This window comes from Podarcis bocagei (assembly GCF_964188305.1).
Source record: "Podarcis bocagei genome assembly, chromosome: 4".
Taxonomy (NCBI): Eukaryota; Metazoa; Chordata; class Lepidosauria; order Squamata; family Lacertidae; genus Podarcis; species Podarcis bocagei.
The window spans coordinates 51744292-51764925 of NC_138128.1; the positions used below are offsets into that span (position 1 = coordinate 51744292).

Genomic DNA, 20634 nt, shown 5'->3' on the forward strand with positions numbered 1-20634 from the left:
GGTTTGTTTTCCTAAACATCATTTCCACAATTCTTTTAACCCCCCACCCCACCCCGGGGTTCACTTTGAATGGTTTGTTCCTTCACATCTGAACATCTCGTGAAATAATTTGGGCTGGTGTTGGCTGGTAGGGAGGCTGTGGGCCTGTGCTGAGTGACTTGGATTAGACATTTGTAGTGTCCTATCAAATCACAAGTGTGTGGAGATAGTTAACCATTGTGCGAGGATTTCAGCCTTGCATCTTTTACTTTTCTAATGGACAATTGAGACATTCAAGCTTATGGGTTGAAAGGAAAATGGGTGCAAGTGGTTTTGCTGGCCTCCCAGGCTAATGCTGTAGAAGAAGCAAATAGAGAAAAGGATTATTGATAGGGGAAACAACTGGTCTTGAATCCTGGGAGGGAATGTTTATTTCTCTGCTCTCTAGGAGGGATTTGGAAAGAGCTGTAATCCTGGGTTAGGAGTAATTTGTTACAGCAAGATGATACTTGAGTGGCAGGAGGTTTCTGGCTGAGGCAGCAAGATTTTTTTTTTTTTTATTGTTCAGGGGAGTAGCTGGTCTCTTCCGAAGGTCAGCCTGACATAAATCCCCCACCCTGAAAATTTTGTTTCACAACTGACAAAATTAACCAAGAGGACAGTTGACCTTTTTGCATCATCCTAGGGCATCTGCACACACATCCTCCCTCTTCCCTCCCTCCCCCCCAAAAAAGGTTTCAATGAAAAGAATGTGCAGAAGAATGAGAGCACAGTGAAAAGTTTAAGTTTTCTGCTGGGACTTTAAAAGCATTCCCACCTTCTCCTGTGAGACCAGAATGTTTCTGTTTTTAATATTAGCTCAGCAACTTCCAATCTTTTTTTCTGTTTTACTGAGATGACATTTTCTGTATTCAAGCATCCTGCTTGTTTTTCTATTTCCCCACTGACCCTAGGGAAGAGAGAATTTTGCAAGTCTCTGGGTTGTTGGTTTGGGGGGTTTTTTGGTGAGAGAGAGGCAGTAATCTTTGGAGCCAAATGTTTTGAAGTAACCCCTTGTTACAGTGAAGGCCTATTCACAGGAAAAGCCACAAAGGACGTGACAGAAAATTCAGTTTGAAATTTTATGGGTTTACTTAAGAGCATATTTAGCAATTCATTCCTTTTTTTGTCATGTTCAACATTAGGAGAAAACTGGATTACTCATGTTTAAAATGACCCCTATAGTCATCATAGTAGTATGCTAGAGGTAGTAGTACTTGGAAGTTAAGAAAAGAAAATGAATTAAGCATAAAAGTACATCTGTATCATTAAGCAGACTAGGGCATTTTCAAGGGCGACTAAGTGGATGAGAGGAATTGCTTTAAGTGTTTTAAAGCACTTGAAGATGTCCCCCAAACCAGTTTTACTCCAGCTGGGCTCCAAAACTGTCATTAAGCATAGCTACAGGAAAAAAATTATGTGAGGAATCAAAGGCAAATCTGGGGGAGTGCAGCTGGTGAGCTTGCACCCGGTGCAGAGCTTCTGGGGTGCTTCAGGGGGCACCACAACTATGACATCTAGTGGAAGGCAAGAGGCAGGGTGCACATGCCAGATTTTAGCATTGCACAGGATGCTGCTGAAATTTGAGATGCCCAGGTCCACGAGTAGTGGGATTAATGCAAGGAGAAACAGGGAAGATGGGAAAGTTAATAAACCATTTTTCTTTCCACCAGTTCTCCACCACAGTCACTACTCCTCCACCATCATGTTCATGTTATCTCCATAAAAGTGTGTTGGAAGATGAGTATGTCAAGTTAACAGCATTATTGTTAGCTTCCATATTTGTGGTTTACACAGGCAGGAGGAGCAGAACTGCACCCTTCAGCCCCAGCCTGACATTTTCATGGGTCCTGCAGTCCCATCAGAAAGAAAATTTCATGTATGTACACCCATAAGCGTACCCCTGTAGTCAGGAACCTTCCATGTTCTAGATTCCTGATCAGCTAGAGGGCATGTGTGCATATAACTTTATGTATGTAGGCTTTGTTTCCCAGTGCTTTAGTAAGCACTTGGAGATTGTGAGGTCATAGACATGCTGCTATAAGGGGAAGATGTGCACCCAGTGATGAATGCCACATGCATGCAGAGATGCCAATGAATAACCCTAATGTGTAGCTGTTCCTTGAGAGTGGCACCACATAGTCATTTCATATTTAAAATTGGCTTAGAAAATATGGCTTCGTTGGGACCACTCTCCTTACATTTTGGGTTATTTGCTGACTGTGAAATCTGAGTGTTGAGCTCTCTCAGAAATTGTTATTTTGTTGGTGTCGTTGTCAGGCAGGCCACCTTGAATAAAATATTGGGGCGCAGGTAAGTCCCGCTTGCATAATCAATCACAAAATATGGCGTGTGAACACCATTTGAATGGCAATGGTGGGGGGAGCCCCCTCAATTATTTTATTGGGGGCAGGGGCGAAGGGACCTCGGTCGCAATGAGTTTTAGTGTTACAGACACATTACTATTTGAAGCTGGATCTCATTCGGTTGGAGACCTTTCCCTCCTGATAATAGTTCCCTGAACTCCTGAAAATGTGTTCTGGGGGGCCAGGAAGCCTTTGGGGTGAAGTAGGAGGCTACTATTGAAATGGGAGGTAGCAGAAATAGGTCAGGGGCAGATGAAGTAGGGTGTGAAGCTGGAACAGTCAGGTTACAATGGCATGGTGCCCTTTCCCACACAGCAGAGCTTTATTTTCTGGGGAACTAGGTTCAATGAAGTTGACTTTGAGATGACGATAATACAAGTAAGCAGAAGTCTTAAGGTGGCTTTCATTGAAGCCTCCTCCATGGCAGTGAAGACACAATACTACATTGCACCAGCAGAGTTTTTCCAGCTGGTACTGGACTTCCACTCTCAGAGGGCAGTTGTAGCATGTTTGGTAAGAAAGTTGTTTTTATCCACCTTGACTTTAGCTGTGCTAGTTCAGCATTTTAGTCCGTGGTTGTGCCCAGAGTACTGTCTAATATTGGGGCTATGAAATGAATTTACGTTATTTCAGCCCGAAGACCTGGACCTGGTGGTGGTTATTCAACCCTCGCCATTATGTGCTTATTGCATCTAGCAGAAGTGATTAATCTTACAAGAGGAGTGGGCCCATCTGTCTTGAAAGAAGTTGTTGTGAGGCCACTATTAAATAAGCCCTCTTTGGTCCAAGGACTGCAGTACTACAGAGTTGGAATGGATCAAAAAGGTCATCTACTCCAACCTGTTGCAATGCAGAACATTTTTTTGCCCAGTGTGGGTCTCAAATTCATAACTCTGTGATTCTACTGGATGATTGCAAGTAACACTTCTTTAGGTAAGGTGCTTGTTTGTGTGAACGGTTGTTGTGTGACTCCTAGTGCTCTTGAATGAAACTGATTGCCTGGATCTGTTTCAGTCTAGTTTGAGCATGGTTTGACACAGAAATTGCCTTGGCTGTCCTAATGGATGACTTGGTCTGGATAATGTTCCAGGGGATTCTGAGCCTGCTATTTCTTCTGCATCTTTCAGCAGCTTTTGATAAATACCATTGACCGTAATATCCTTGTGGATAGGTTATTGGGAATTGGGGGTGTTCCCTTTCTGACTGAATGATTGATTCTGAAAGATGTTCTTCATGAAAGCTGTCTCTTAGCAGATGATCAGCTGCTTGCTTCATCAGGTGTAACTTCAAATCATTCTTCAGGGGCAGCACCATGTATAAAGAACTACAGTAGCTGATCCATGAGTTTACCAGAAGTGTCAATGATGGTTGACAGAGTGACATAGTCCAGAAAAAGTCATAGTAGGTGAACCTGCTAAGCGCAATAAAAGACACTCTTCATAGAATATTTATAGTATTAGAGCAGGAACAAGTGGGCTGTTCAATCTGGCATCTAAATTGTTGTTTCAGAATGCACTATCTCCTACTGTATGATTTTTTTGGTTCCTCTTCCAGTTATGAACCTATCTGTTGACCATATTTTTGTGAATGAAGCTGACATTCTAAACTTTAAAAAATAAATGCATTGCATTCTCTTGGAAAATCTTGGTTGTATTTAAGGATTATGACAGAAAAACAGGTCTAGATCTGTTGGTAGTGGATTGGTAATCTACCAGTGGGTTACAGTAGCTTTCCAAGTGGATGATTTAGCTGTACATTCAGTACACATTGTGGAGAATGTAGTGCAAATCATTGAAAGGCGATTGATTTCTGGGTTAGGTGGTAAGATAGATTAGTGGCAATGAACAAATTCTGTGTTGGTGGATCTCTGTAATATAGTGTTGGGAGCCTCTGAATAAGCTTAGCAACTGCTCTATATTTCCATTTCTGTTCCATAGGATTAATATAGTGATGACTACAGATTATTGGGTGGAATAGACATTTCATTAATCTGTGTTCAGTGCGTTTGTGTTTTTCCTTGGTAATGTCTTGTTCCCCCAAGACTGGGCCTAACTGTGGGAAAACTTTCCAATGGCAAATATTATCTTCTAGAACTAGATTCTTCCATCTATTGAACTAAGTGAGTTCTTAGTATATTATGTCAAGAAAATACCTCTTAACATAAAAAAGGAGTAAGGACATAAGGAAAGTGGTGCTATAAATATCTTAGGTCTTAGTTTTTCTGATACTGTATCATAATTTTCCTGACAGTCATGAGGTAGAGCATAGTGGCAGGATTTTGAGTTTGCAACTTTGTTTTTTTTTGTAAATTTATTTTATTTTCTTCTTTCAACAATAAGTAACAATTCCACAAATAACATCAAAAACAATTTCCCCCCTTTCTCCATATGTACATTTATCCTTTCAACACTATATCTTGTGAGATTCTTAAAATCTTGCGTCTTCCCTTCATTTCCACTTCTGGTTCCTTATATATACCAAATTCTTCTGCATTTCCATATCTACGCTTAACCCATTATTATATCCTTAATTATCCAAATTTCTGATAATTGCAAGCATTTAGTTGACTAAACGCTTGAGTTTGCAACTTTGAACAGGTCTTCGTGTTTGCCCCCCCTTTCCCCCCAAGTCTGCTATTCCTTGTCTCCCTGAACAGGATTTTGCTCCACTTAGCCGTATTGCCATTACCAGATATTTTCTCTAGAAGTGCTTTAGCTTTCTGCCTTGGGCTGTGCCTCATTTCAAATGTCAGTGTAGCAATAAGATGGTTGATAACATCTGCTTTCCTGCAGGACCCAAGATACATTTCCTCCTCCCTCTCCACTTTTTAAAAAGCCCTATCCTTTGCCATTTGAGGTGTTTGCTTTCCCCCTTGTGATGACAATTTAACAGCCTTTCAAGAGTGTGTTGTGTTTCTCCTCACCCCACCCCCTGTGCACGGATTCTAGCCAGCCACACATTATAATATTTTGCACAGACAGTAGGAGCTTTAAAAGATTTGGAGTTCTCTCTTCCTCTCTCTCAAAAACAGAAGAAGCAATAATGATCTATTTCTAGATCATCCTTTTAAATCAGTATTGAACTTCTGGCCAGTATATCCATATTAATATTTCAGCTTTAAAATGGGACATCAGAACCTATATACATTTTCCCCCTGTTTTTAATATTACACCAGTTTGTTGGAACATAATATTTCCTGTCAAATAGAAGTAAGGCTGGAAAAGACAAGAGATTACAGAATTTTTATAGAACAGAGTATTTGGATTCTCTCTTTACTGTATGGTATAGACACAAAGTTGGGATCCTGTGAAGGAAATACCTCGCCCCCTCCTCCCTTCACCTTCTCCTTTTGCAGACACTTGCAAGTTGGAGGGACTCCTGGCTCACATTTGTATTTGAGTCTGAAAGAATAGCATTTCCTGCTGTTTCATGTAGGAGGAAGGAAAGGATTTACCACTCTCTAGTAGTGGGACAAAAAACCCCCCAAAACTCTAAAAAACAAACAAAACGCTGTGTGTGTGTGTGTGTGTGTGTGTGTGTGAGAGAGAGAGAGAGAGAGACCCCTCTGATTAGTTGCATAATTCTGCAATAGTAAACCCGAGAAGGCAATTACGCATTCTCCTTCTAATATATGCTGTGTAAGTGCTGTGATGTAACCCTTCCTCTGCCAAAAGAACCATCCCTTCTTTAGTTTCCAAACTAATACCTTAAAGCATTGTGTGTGGATGGTGGGGCAATTACTTGGCAGTTCATTCCATTGTGCAAGAGTTGCTGTGGGCTGGATCGCTGCTACATAATTCCATAGCAGTGCTTTCTCTTTCTCACTCTCTCACCATCTGGATTGAGTTAGCTCACTCGGCAGAAGGACTGAGTCTCATTTCCTCCAACCAGTAATGTTATATAGGCAGTGATCCTGCCCTGCCCTAACATAATTGAAAATTATGTGTATTGTAGACTCGCAGCGCTGAAATGTAGACTCGTAAAAATCTGGGGCTCAGGTAGCCTGTGGAGATTGGATTTGGCACACAATGAAGCTTTTATGTAAAATAAGAATTATAAGCCACCACATTAATATTGTATTATGGCCATGACAATTCCTGGGCTGAGAGACTTTGAGGCAAGCTTGAAGCCGTTGAACGAAACAAACGTTTTATTCTTTTATCAATAGAGCTGGATCTTTTTATTAGGGATGAGCTAAAACCAGGGGGTAGGGATTGAGGGATTCACAAATTTATTCGCTCATAAAATGCACCCCCTTTCACCAAGCTTTTGGGTCTCTCTCTCTCTGCAGGTGGTAGGTACACTGTAGAGAAAAGGTGGTCCTTCACACACATTCAGGTGACTACTGGCCCCTGTCCCTGTCATTCTGGCAGTGGTGGTGATACAATTCCATTGAAATTCCATTGAAAATGTGTTTGAAGTCCCTGTTGGCTGCAGATTTGACACCATTTTTGTGCACGTTCCGTATAGCCCCCTTCTTACAAGCAGTAGATAGTTTCACACAACCAATCAGATTTAGCTGTGTGATTACTCCACTGAGGGTTGAGCTAACACCGAGTGAGAGCAGAGCCTTTCCTCTGAACTGGGTTTGTTGTTAGCTGAAACCTATTGACTATACAGGTGTTATTTGGAATACAATAGGCTGCAAAGCAGGTACAACAGTTTCTGGTGATGGGAATACAAGCAGCAGTGAAGTGGTATGTAAAAAGGTGAGCTTCATTGGGTCTTTGGGGCCTGTGAAAGTGTCTTTACAAAAAAGGCTTTCTGGAGAATATTGCTGGAGAGTCATTTTAGCAAGCAGCATAGTTTTTTAAAATTTTGATGAAGACAGCTTTTTCAGGTCTTCTTTTTGTTTGTGTTCCATAGTAACCTTCACTTGGAGGTTACTTCATTGATTGCTGTACAGTACTCCAGTCTTTGATTGAGTTCATTTACCCCATGGTTTATGTATCAGCACAATATCTGTTGCTAGTAATACCATCCTTATTGCTAATAACACGCATTGATTTTTTAAGGCATAGTTCTACATATTTTGAGATCACACCTTTTAATGTCAGAATAGTATTGGTAGAGATTTTCACACTTTGAGACTCAGGTTTTCCTCTTAAACAGAAACATTATTCAGGTCCTTAAGCTTTTAAAGATAAATTTGGAAGTGTGTAACCAATGCTTGGTGAAATCTCAGTAGCAAGTTTTCCAGTGATTTGAGATGTGGGCTTCAGTTTGCTACATAGATAATCCCTCCAATGAGCAAACTCAGAATGAATTTAGCAGAAGAAGCTAAAATCTTTTCCAAATTTGATCAAATTTTTAAATTAATCTGGTTTGAGTCTTGTAGCAGAATCTGAATTATAGTTTGGTACAGTGATTTGATCCCCCCCCCGGCACAGTCCCCCTACTGACATCTCCCTATCAGCACACTCTCTCTACTTATTTCCAAAGACTGACTACAAAAGAAGAAAAATGGTGCCTTTTAGAAAGGCTTTTTAAATTGGTATTTAATATTTGGGAGGAAGCGGGGGAATCCTAGCAAAAAAAGACTGCAGTTAAAATATATAAGGAAGAGTGTGAGATCCCTTTTGGTTGCTGCAACTATGTTTAGAATCTGATATGATTAGATAGTCTCCAAACTGCAAGTGAGGGGACTGGACCTCTATTTTTGATAATAGTTTTTGGCTACGACACCCAATAAATATATATTGCATTGAGCAGCATTGTTAAATTACAGTGGTACCTCTGGTTACCTACTTAATTCGTTCTGGAGGTCCGTTCTTAACCTGAAACTGTTCTTAACCTGAAGCACCACTTTAGCTAATGGGGCCTCCCGCTGCTGTTCTCATCCTGAAGCAAAGTTCTTAACCTGAGGTACTATTTCTGAGTTAGCAGAGTCTGTAACCTGAAGCGTATGTAACCCGAGGTACCACTGTACTTGTTTTTAAACAAAAGGTTAGCCTCTGTGTAGTAACAAAATGTTTTGCACTCCTTAAACCAGCATTAAACCTGATGCTTGTGGTAACCTAAGCAAGGATTTTAATAGCCATTCTCGTCAGAGCTCAAACACATGATCAGCAGTTATTCATTATGTATTAGTTGCTGGGCTATACCACTTCACTCTGCAGTGACTGCTGCCAATAGGAAGGAAGGCCCACATATGAAAATCTAGCAACTGGAGAACAGAGTCCAGACTATCATTATCCTGCTAGTATTAAGTATTTGTGTGTGAGGTGGTTCTCTCTCCCCCACCCCCCACCCCTGTTCTCCCAGTAAAGGTCAGTTGTAAAGCTTCACTGGAGCTTGTGCTGAAAAGTGACTAGGTAAATTCAGCACATTCTTTCTCAGCAGGACCTGCTTCCTGTGTATCCCTGACCTCAGTAACGAGAATAAGCCTTGGCTGCTATTGTTGGAGGGAGTGAGCTATACCCTATTCCTGCTTGTGCATCGTGAACAGGATTGTTTACGGAGTCTCAGTTTCACGGGCAATCTAGTGACTTATGCAAAGAGGTTGCTTGTACGTCATGGGGACACATGTTCTCCAACCGACTATCTTTTATAACTTGTGCTGATGGACAAGGAGGAAATTGCTCTGCTAGGCTAACAGAACTCAAGTCATGGCTGTCTTTTGAAGAGAGCAGCATGCAGATACAACACTCTGGGTGTGATCATTGTTATAAGTGATGCTGACCTATTGACAATACAAATATTTGGAGAATCCACTTGTCTCTTTTCTCTGTTCTAATCTGTTTTCCTTTTATTTTGCCACATTGCCATACCCACCCCTTCTTTCGTGGACAGTTTTTTAGCCTAACACCAACACAGGGGGTTTGGTTGGGGTTGGGGGCTTCTTCAAGACTATCTCTTGTGCTTTGCAGATGAGAGCCCCTTCACCCATTACAATTTTAGGGATATATTTGTGATGTTTCAAATGAAAAATATCAGGTTCGAATGCAGCAGAGAGTTTGTGTATATGTGTGTATCAGATGGAGGATTGTCACCACCATTCATATTCTTGATGCAGAACTTTAGCTGATTCTGGCACGCTGTAGCTCTGTGATGGATAGGCGTTGGCATCTGCATAATGCATGGAATGGTCCAGAGGAGGGATTTTAAAGTGGGTTTCGAAAATTGAAACATACACTTTGAAAATAGCCTATCATAGACGTCGTCTTGCATGAAGGAGTGGAGAAGGACACACTTTACCAGGGCCTGGGTTCCTGGCCCAGGTTGCAATTTTATTACCATGACAGGGCAGCCGGAGGGAATGAGGCAAAGTTGCAGATCTTGCTTGAGGATGTTTATGGAAACCTGTTTCCTGTATTTGGATACATTGGGCAGGATTCACCTAACATAACCCCATCAACAGAAGACCTGCACAAGAACTTTTGCTTGCCCAATGGGGCTTTCCTCCCTGTATAACCCTCCCTGAAACTGGCTCCTGGAGGGAAAGTCCCACATAAATGACAGGGTGATAATGGTTCCTGGCTAGCTGAGATGCTTGAACAGATGTAATGACTGGAAGAGCACAATGTTATTATTATTTACTAAATTTATTTACTGCCCTTCATCCAAAGATCCCCAGGCATATACAACATAGAAACATATTATGTATAAAACAACAACAACAACAACAACAACAAGCAATACCCCCACATCTAAAAGGATAAAGAATGTTTAATACCCAAAGGCCTGGTTGAAGAGGAATGTTTTTGCCTGGCACCTAAAGATATGTAATGAGGGCATCAGGAAAGCCCCCCTATTGTCCAGATCTTGTGAGATTTGCTGGTCCCAGTCAGAAACAGGATCAGAAAAAGCAATGTTCTGAACAGTGAGTTACTGATCTGTGCCCTTCTTTGGAACAGAGGAAGTGTGCTTAGAAAGCTAAACCATGACTTGTAGTTTGAGAAATAGTTGTACTTGCTTGTGTGGCATTCTCAAGGAAGTACCAGCCCCAAGTTTCTTCAGGTAGGAGGGAAAGCTGGTGTGAGGAACATAAAAACCACAATAATTGATACCAGAAAGAGTGGGAAGCCAAAATTTATGTAAGTAAATATCTAGTACACCCACCTGCCAAATATGACTATGTTATTCATTCACTGATATGAAATCATTCATTACTTTGATATGAAAAGGCTATATAAATGTAGAGGTTTAAAGTGAATTAGTCTATTTATAAAATGTTTGTAGCTATGGTAGTCCATTAGGCAAAAGCAACTTGCTGGGTTGGGCAGAGCCCACTATGCCAGGTCCCCGGCGGGCGGGCGGGCGGCTTACTGTGAGGGAGAGGGGAAAGGCAGTGGGGCGGGCAGCGTGGTGCAGACACACTGGTGGAGCCAATCTGGTGCTACTGTTGGTTTGTTTGCACCCTGCCTCCTTCTCCACCCCCCTCTCAGTGGTGTAATTTCAGAAATGTAGAAAATGTAATTTCAGAATTAACATAAAAAGCTTTGTTTCATAACTCATGAGATTGTATGTCTGGAATGGGATTGCACTATGTGTATGGGAGGGAACCCATGTTATGTATTTGCCTGCCCTGCAAAAAAAAAATTGTTTAACTTTTAGAAGGCATATTTTCCAGCAGTAGCTTTTCTGCCATTCCCTACTTGGTTTATCAGCTTTAATGCCAGATTTTTCAACGTTAATGTGCAGTTTTAAAGTTACTTTCACAGATATTTCTGTTCCTGCAATTGTGGTAATGATGAGTTGCCCTGTTTATTCCTTCCATCCTCTGCACAATTTTCCTTTCCAGATTTGCCATAGCGATTGGCATATGAAACAGAACATTGTGTTTGCCCTTTTATACCCCTTTTAATAAACACCTTGGAAATGTCTGTACGCTCCATTTTTGTTCAACACAACCCCAATAAAGTATTTCTGTGGGGCTTTTACTTTATTTTTGTTGCATGCATTTTAGTTTCACTTACCTCCCCACGTTGCCTAATATGTGTTTGCTTTTATTTTATTTTTAAAGTTGCCTTTCTTTTCTGAACTCATTTTTCTTTTCCCCCATTTTTGTTTCCTCCATCCAGTACCTGCAGATGAAATGGCCACTGCTTGATGTTCAGGCAGGGAGCCTACAGAGTAGGCAAGCCCTCAAGGACGCTAGGTCTCCATCTCCAGCACACATTGTTGTAAGTAAACAAAGATGCACTGCTTTTGTTTCTGTGTCTCTGTTTCTTTGGTGGAGGGGAAAGAGGAACGGGTTTAATGAGTATTGCTTGTCACTTTTTGCCTTCTCCAGTTAAACACATTATGAAATAGTGGGAATAAATTATCAGTTCTTGCTCTTTGAAATATCTATCAAGTTAAATACATTCCCCCCCCCCTTTGTACCACTTATAAAAGTGTATTAAGTTATCTTATTAAGGAACGAGTGCTTTTTTTGGTATAAAGTGAGAGGGCCAGTACAGTGGTACCTTGGTTTACAACCATAACCCGTTGCAGAGGTCCATTTATAAACCAAAACAGGTTGTAATGGGGCCTCCAAATTTTTTTTTTTTGTAATCCCCCCCCCAAAAAAGGGGGTGGAAAGGTTGTAATCCAAAAAAAGGTTGCAAACTTGGACATGCACTTCCAGGTTTGACATGTTTGTAATCCAAAACGTATGCAAACCAAAGTACCACTGTACTCTTATTTTTGATAAAAGAGCCGTGGGTGCCAGCACAAAATGGCCACCATGGGCAGCAAAAAAGAGAGATGGTGATACTCAGTACTGGTGAGTGCTGTCACAAAAAAACCAACAAAAAACCCACTGGTCATAACTGTTGATGTTCAAACTGGGCTTATGATGATTGTTTGAAACACAGTTTTACTGAAGAAAAGGGACATTTCATAAGCAAGCTTCTTATTTTTGTGTGTCTTTTTTATTAATTCAGATTCAGAACACAAAGAATTTGGGCTGCAAAGAATGTTAAATTTTTTTTTTAATGAGCTCCGCTTTTCCTAGCATGAGAAATTGATATGCAGCCACACTATATCTGAATGGAAAATTAATTTCAGTCTGAAAATAATTAAGGATGGTTTCTATTTTTGTAGGCAGAGGTGTGTGTATATATGTGAGTGCGCATGGAGGTGACAGAATGACATTTTAAAAATTCTGGATCAGTTTTATAAACCTATTGCGGCAGTATTTAAGGAAAGTTCTTCCTTGACCAAAGTGTGCTTAAGATAGCTACCAAAGTTACAACATGAAGCCTACTTGTAGGAATAGTTTCTTTAAATAGTTCAAAAAGCTTCATGAAACAGCTTGTTCACACTGCAACTATAACTCCCACATTCCTATCACACTATTCATAAAATAAAAATGGAAGAAAAATGGATGAATCAAAGTACAGTGGTACCTCGCAAGATGAATGCCTCGCAAGACAAAAAACTTGCTAGACGAAAGGGTTTTTTGTTTTTTGAGCTGCTTCGCAAGACGATTTTCCCTGTGGGCTTGCTTCGCAAGACGGAAATGTCTTGCAAGTTTGTTTCCTTTTTCTTAACACCGTTAATACAGTTGCGACTTGACTTCGAGGAGCAACTCATAGAACGCGGTGTGGTAGCCTTTTTTGAGGTTTTTAAAGACTTTGGTATTTTTGAAGCTTTTCCAAAACTTTCCTGACACCGTGCTTCACAAGATGAAAAAAATCGCAAGACGAGAAAACTCGCGGAACGAATTAATTTCGTCTTGCGAGGCACCACTGTAGACCATAAATATATATATATAATATTGGGCACCTGTTAACCTTTTAAAGCGGCTTGTTCGTTTACAAAGTCCTTAATTTCACCTCACACAGCTAATTTCCCACCTTTTAATTACAATTTGTACATTTCTAATGATTCCCATGATAAAAATGTAAGGTATAAATGGGAGTTAAACACTTACAGCTAAATTATGATTTATTATAACATTTATAATGGTATATAATAGTGTGTGTAGGTTTTGTTTTGGTACCAGCAGTTGTTGCTTATTGATAATATTGTGTGGCATCAGGAATACTTGCTATTTTACTTTGTAAGACTCTATATGCGGCTCTTCAATGAAAATGTCATTACCATTTTTGTTCCCTAATGAGTGCACTGAATGTGGCATATTCAAATAAGTAACCTCCCCCATTTCTAGAATACCTATAACCTTTCAGTGAGCTGGTATTCTGCCATTCCCTTAAATGCATTTGTTAAATGGACTTTGTGGGGTGGGGGGGAGAATCTCTAACAGTAGCAATTCACTTCACACTTGTATCAATTAAATCAGAACTGGAGCTACATCTGATAGATGGTTTGAGAATCGAGGGACTGCAAACATTATCTGAAATATCTCCTGTTTAAGAAAAATTAAAATTACTGCTTGCCTGTGCTGAAATAATGGGGGGGAAAGGGGGGGCACAAAACACCCTGACTTTATATACCTCTTAAATTAAAATTTTTATTCTCTGTAATGAGTCATGTTTGTTCAGAAGCAGCAAGTTTTGGACTTCATTGAACATGGCTGGCTTTCGCATTGGTTTCAGTAGCTCAACTAAGTTTGAATTCAACCTAGTAAGATTAAGCTGCAACCCTCAGCCTCTTCTTTTTAGGAAGTAAGGCTTCAATCCTAATTCTATTCACCAGAGACTAAGCTCCATTGAGTTCAATAAATCTGAATTCTGAGCAGATATGGGCAGGATTGTGCAGTATATCCAACTGAATTTAGTTGGATTCTACTCTTGTGTGAGCAAGAGGCATATTAGACCATTTGTAGTGTGTTTTCTCCCCCTCCCTTTTTAAAGTGCTCTAGTTTTCCTTATGAGAATATATTCTTGCTCAAAGTGCTTGGGCAAGATCACAGGATTAGAGTGCTAAGACCATTCCCAAGACATACTTCTGTATTTTTGCTATACAAAGACTTACATTTAAGTTCCTTTGTACCTGGCAAAAAATCATGCCATGCCAAAAATAGTGGTATTTTGGTAACACACACAGCTTATAAAACGGAAACTCTTCAGAAATTCATCTGATTCCCTCCCTCCCTCCCGGAGGCAAGACTTTTGAAGTCAATGTAAATTTTACCTTGAGGTGAGTTTATAGTGAGCAACTGTCCTGACTTTTCATTGTGTAATGAGCACATTCATAAACTAGGTTGGAACCTCGGGAAAAAAGTACTATGGTGCTATAGAAGATCTATAATTACGTGTATGTTTTTGCTCAAGGAGAGGGAAATCTTGCTTTGAAAATGCAAGAGGGCAGGAGTAACGTAGGACAAAAGTTTCTGAAATCTCTCTGTTCTCAATATATTAACCTATCGATTTTCACCATAGGAATCTTTGCACAGTATTCAAAGTCATGAGCTGATTTTGGACCACAAGGCAATTTTATCTGAACGTTCACTGTTTTGACCAGGATAGTGATAGAAAGTTTGGCCACAGCTGCAATAGTTGCAAGAGGATGGAGTTACTTCGTTGAAATGTTTTATTTCCCTTGGGTTTTGCATTCAGTTCCTGGATGAACCAACTGTGTGTGTTCCATATTGGCCAAACCTTTTTAGTTAGAAGTACAACAATTTATCAGCTCCTAGTAAGATGTTGATTATGCAGCAAGGTACACATATAGCACATTTTGAGACAGTTCGTCTCCCCTGACTATAGAAGCATGGCTCTTCCAAGTCCTAAGAATTGAATGATATAAGCAGTGAAGATGAAAATGTGTAGAGTCATTCTCAAATTTGAGTAAGGTATGGACTAAATAAACTTTTGCTCTTTGGGGGAAAGGTGACTGAGAAATATCACATGACATTTTGACAGCATATTTATTTTTGCAGCGTATTTATTTCAAAACCATTTGTGCAAAACCATTTATGTGGTTCTCAACAGTTTTAAACAATATTTAATACACAGTAGGAAACTTGCATAAAAATAAAACACAGAAGGAACAGTAAAAACTGTTTGGAGGACTAAGAATAAATAAAATAAAAGATGGTACGGTGGAAGACATAGGTGAGTAAAAGGATATTTGCCAGCTGTCAAAAGAATTGATTGATTATTTAATTTCTACACCACTTACTATATTAAAAAATATCTCTTAGTGGTATATAGAAAACCGAAGCAACAACTGAAAACTTAAAATATTACAAAAGTACAGTTACATAAAAAAATGTTACATTAATGCAAAGTTACACATACACACACACCCTACCTCAATTCATTTTCCTTCTGACACACCCTCCCTCTCACCCAGGGTCCAAACAACCCCTCACCAAAGTTTCACAATGAGAAGAGTTCCTAGTCTCTCATTCTAGACTTGTTTTTTATGGTCAGGCCGAAGCGGATGGTCCTAGCTGTGTCTTGTTCAGCTTCACTCTCCACACCCAGCTCCAGGCTCTGCAAATTTAAGGAGCTTCCAAGTGGGTCCAGAGAATGGGACAAGGGCTCCACGTCACTCACAGATTTTTCTTCACCCCTCCTCCTTTTCAGCAGCCCCAGCTTTTGTAACTGTAGTCAGTCAGTGCCCCATGGAAAAGGGCCTGCGAGGCAGAGAGCAGGTCTTCCAGGACTCACAGCCAAGATGGGAGATTAGGTTCAAGTTTAAGTGAGCTTCCTTGTGGAGAGTGTTCCACATGTTGGAGCACCATAGCTGCAAAAGCCCACAGTCCAATTGTCACCAGCCTAACCTCAGAAAATTGAGGGCCTCTAGAGATGGGTGTAGCATCCAGGCTAAAAAAACTGGATAAGTCTTCAAAGGCAGCTCCCATGCAAAGCACTGAACTAGGCAGCCCTGAGGTGAATAACATTGGATAGGTTACCCTGGGGCAGGAGTAGTTATGGCTGGTGCACCAGCAGGTACAAAGCCCTAGACTTGCCCGATACAATCCTGTCCACAGCAGGCTGATTTTCTGGATTGGAAGAACAGTTGCTCAACTGTATCTTTGCTTATAAACATAGAGCCTCATTACTGTTTTCCAACACTGATCCAGCACTTCCACTGCAGCTGAATTTTGGGGAAATGGACCCCGAGAGGGGTTGGTGCTACTAGCAGGTTCTTTTGCCATAGGAGAGAGGTGTGGGGACTAGGTTTAGATGTGTAACCATAATTTCCATGTGTCTTCTGCTGGTGCCAATGTGTGCCAGCACTGAATTAGAACAGCACCTACGAAACAAAAAGAGTTTCAGTATTGCTGCTGATCTTGTCAGCAGCCGTTATCACAAGACTTGTGGATAGGGTGGGGGCTGAAATGATCCCCCACAAAACTTTCCTCTGACTTTCTACCCTGGCCAAGGGGTCACTCACCCCTCCCGGTAGTTTAACACCACTGTCAAATCTGACAGCGCTCATCATGTGTTGGATGACTTAAGAGCCCATAGACATGCCAGCATGTAGATAGATAACTGACTGCTGCACTTGTGCTTCTTTTGACTGGGACTAGTATAGGAGATGTACCCAGATTTATACTACTAATATGGATATACAGACCATCGCAGATATCCTGCTGCCTGACCAAGTTCTTTGTGCATATCCGTTCTTTTATTATGCATTTATTCAGCACCATCAGTGTGCATGGCACTTAACAGTTTATGAGAGGACAGTTCCCTGCCCTAAGGGCCCTGCAATCTAAATTTAAACAAAGAATAAACAATAGAGGGAAAGGAGATAAGTGGCAGCAGTGGTAAATAGAAAATCAGTGTGCAATTGTTTCAATTACATGTGCCTTAGCTTAGTTATATGCTGTGGCTGAAGTCCTTTATCTACTTACCTGAGAAAGTCTCTGAGTAGGTGTGCAGGTGATGGTGGTGTAAGGTATGGTGGCACAAAGCCTTCATGGAAATGTGAGTTTTGAGGAGGGATTTGAAGGAAGTAAGAAATGTAGCATCACATGTGTCTGCATCCCCCCCCCCGTATTTTACAGCCAGACACTATTATTTTGGGTCTTATATCTGTTTACTGGTGAAAGGTTTGCAGCACTGTCAGCTTCTGCAAAATGTAAAGCAGAAAAATGGATATTTCTGCCTCCCCCTTTTCAGGCTCCTGTCCTCAAAAGTTTACTATGGAGAGATATGCCACCCAACTAACCCCCCCCCCCCGCAGCTATTTTTGAATTTCATGCAGCATGCGTACCTGTTTCAGTCCTTTCTTCTTCCCAGGGTCTTCAAAGCTACCATCTTTGCACACAGGCAGCATGTTGAAATCCTACCAGAATCCTGTGGTACTACAAAGGGAAGGGTTTGTGCATGTTTCATTTCATTCCTTACAACGAAGAATGCTGCATAATATGAGGTCAAGGAGGGCTGGGTATTAGCATGCGTTGCAAAAGGGCAGATTTTGGCATATAGACATTTGGAATAGCTTTGTAGCCCTTTATGAATACTGGATGTGATAACTATTATTGCTTCAACATGAGTCACAATGGAACTGTTCTACTAAGGCGTTTGGCCCAAGTTAACCCTTGTGAATTATAAACTGCACATGATATTATTTAAGTGGATGTTAATGAAATGCATGTTTATGCCCCCTGAATATGCAAATGACATCAGGACACAGATGAGGGCAAGGCCAGGGTAAATGTGAAAAATGGTACATGTGGGTCTTATCTTTCAGTATGCATCTGCATGAACAGAAAGGGAAGGCCCATGTTGCCTGTTTGGCATTTTGCTTCATAGCCACCATTCTTGGGGGAGTAAATGACTGCTTTCATATGGTACTTCACTATATATCCCTGTGTGTGTTGGGTGTCTCACAATGGGACCATGCTTCTGCCAGGAGATAAAGTGCACACTTTAAGGTTAAACGTTTCTAGGCTGATGGGAGTAAGGGAGGTTGGACTTTGTTCCAGAATCAGTACCCGAAAGAACAAATAACTGCTGAAAAGTGAAGGGCCTGTTTTCTAAGCAAGATAAATGGCAAGCATCATCCCATTCATGACTGGTCTTCATTGTTGAATTTAATCTGTGTAGTTATTTCAGAAGTGCGTATCTTCAGAGATAACCATTTGCAGCAATTCCTGCAACTTATTGTGCTACCTTTTTGGCAGTGGAAGGAACCATCTGGTGACTCAATGATATATTCTCAAGGTGATAGTTTATATGAGGATTGAGTTGAAATAATGCCTCATCCTGCTTCAGAATATTTTGGCATAGCCAACATACATTCACAGTGACTGTTTCTTCTTTCCCATGTATCCAGCAAGCCAGAAGTATTCAAATGTGTTTGGGCAATAGTAGCAATGATTAGGGTAAACAGTCTGGTATTCACCAACGGAGAGCATACCTGCATGGTAGCACACACTCACCTGTGTGTCTCCAGTATGGGAAACAACATTCTCAGTGATTAGGTTGAACCCTTGAAGCACTTATACTTTGTAACATCCTTTCTTATCTGTGAAACAGGGTCTGTCCTTGCATCTTTAGTTGTACAAGTGGAGTGCAGGCGGGTGCTGGATGTTTGTGTCAGGCATCCTGAAGTAGAGTACATGTCAGGGTTTTAGGTAGACAAGTATAAGTCTTTCAGTATTTATTCTACATCTTTATTTTGCACCTATTCGTGCCAAGTACTTTGTTTTTGTTCAATTCACCCTTCTCCATAGTTCCTGTCACCAGTGTTCATCAGTGAGATGAGGCCTCAAGGTGACGTTGCTTAACATCCAAGTTATGGTCTCCCTGCTTCATGTTTATAGGTTCCTGATGCACTGTGATCAGAGGAATGTGATGGGAGGAGGAGGGGACAGAAGTTTTTTGGTCTCCCTTGAGTTCTGTGAGTGGTTTGGTGTTTTGCTTTATTTTTCACTTGTACCACTGTCAAAGTCGGTGCAGTCTTATGTTAGAATTGGAGGTAGGACTTGATTCTTAGGGTGTATAAAATTTGTAATAAATAATAATTACTGCTCCATTTTGTCCACTGGCAGTGCAGACAAGCTAGTGTGGAGGTGCACAAGCATCACAAAGTTGCACTATCAGTGGTGATGGTGTGCCTTGGATGTATGCCGGAATAGCCAGGTTTTCATCATACTCTGACTAGGAAGGCTTTGGAGTATTTCCACAAAAATTCTTTAGCAGTTATTAGGAATACTTGCATGAAAATCCAGATGCCTAGCAAGGCAAAATGAAAGCCTAGGACATTGAAAGTGCAATAAAGAAGAATATGAATTAAGAGGATGCAAGCACTGACTGAAGGAAGGGTGATGAGCAAGAACACAATATTGACACTCATTCCTGGCTGCTAAACTGTGGCTCATCTAGAGCAGAGGTAGCCAGCAACGTTTGAAGGGCACCACTCTGGCTGTCCTAGCCTTAGAGATATGACTGTCTACCCCTCTTGTTCTGCTGTTCATCCCCAGTGGCTACAACCTAATGACAGTTGCCCTCATAGGAACACATAAGCATTATACAGAATCTGACTATTAGTTTATCCTTCTCGGTATTGTCCACAATGACTGGCAATGGCTTTTCATGGTTTCAGACAGGGGGCATTTCCAGCCCTCTCTGGCTATGCCAGGAATTGATCTTGGCACCTTCTGCATGCAAAACAGATACCCTAACACTGGGCCACAACCCATCTTAATATTCCTTATGACGAGCTTCAGACATCTCTATATGCAGTTAATCTTCAGAGAGAACTGAAATTACAACTTTTAATAATCACTAATTACTTTAGCATGCTTATAACTGGTGCACTGCAACTGAAACCAATCTCCTCTTCTTTCAATGCTTATATTGTCAGCCAACATGGCATTATTTGTAGTAACTTGGAAATAACTGTTACATGCCTAAATGTGACTGGTAATATTTCACTATTTATTCACACTCTTATTTACAGCATTCAATAGCTTGCTGAATCCTTGGGAAGCAACAGGTAGGAGGAGATTTCATTCCATGTAGCTCAGGTGTTATTTCACATATTATAATATGGAACTTGGATCAATGAATTAAGCTGACAAACAGAAATCCAAAACTCTTAGGATATGGATTGTTAACACATAATAAGGCATCTGCCTTCTTTAAAAAAAGTAGAAGCAGAAGAAAAGAACACCAAGTCACTGCATCTCTCTGTAATCTTTTGCTGAATGATAAGTCTAGGATATCAGACTGTTTTGCAAAGAATAGACACTGCCATGTAAAGTCTTGAAAAGACAAACCAAGTACAGCTGTTGAATGTATGCTTCCTACCATCTGTTAAGAGTTCACGTCTTCTATCAGATTACACTGTTGTTCAGTGTAATTGCATTGCCTTAGAAGGCATGGCCTTGGGCATTCCAGAACCTTGGCATTTTGGTAATCTTCATTCATACCCTAAGATTGAAAGTCACTGA

The 20634-nt window shown here is 40.7% G+C and overlaps 1 protein-coding gene across 40 annotated transcripts in view; it reads left to right on the top strand.

Annotated features, from left to right (window-relative positions):
- The window catches only part of TCF7L2 (transcription factor 7 like 2), a 200126-nt gene that overhangs the window by 66008 nt on the left and 113484 nt on the right, over nucleotides 1-20634 (top strand). For 39 of the 40 annotated variants that reach the window (XM_081189387.1, XM_081189383.1, XM_081189384.1 and 36 more), the window contains exon 4: nucleotides 11408-11509. In XM_081189387.1, coding sequence (XP_081045513.1) covers nucleotides 11408-11509 — 102 coding nt within the window. Of the gene's footprint in view, nucleotides 1-2115; nucleotides 2332-11407; nucleotides 11510-20634 lie in introns of those variants that run through there. The other variant, XM_081189373.1, reaches the window with a different exon arrangement.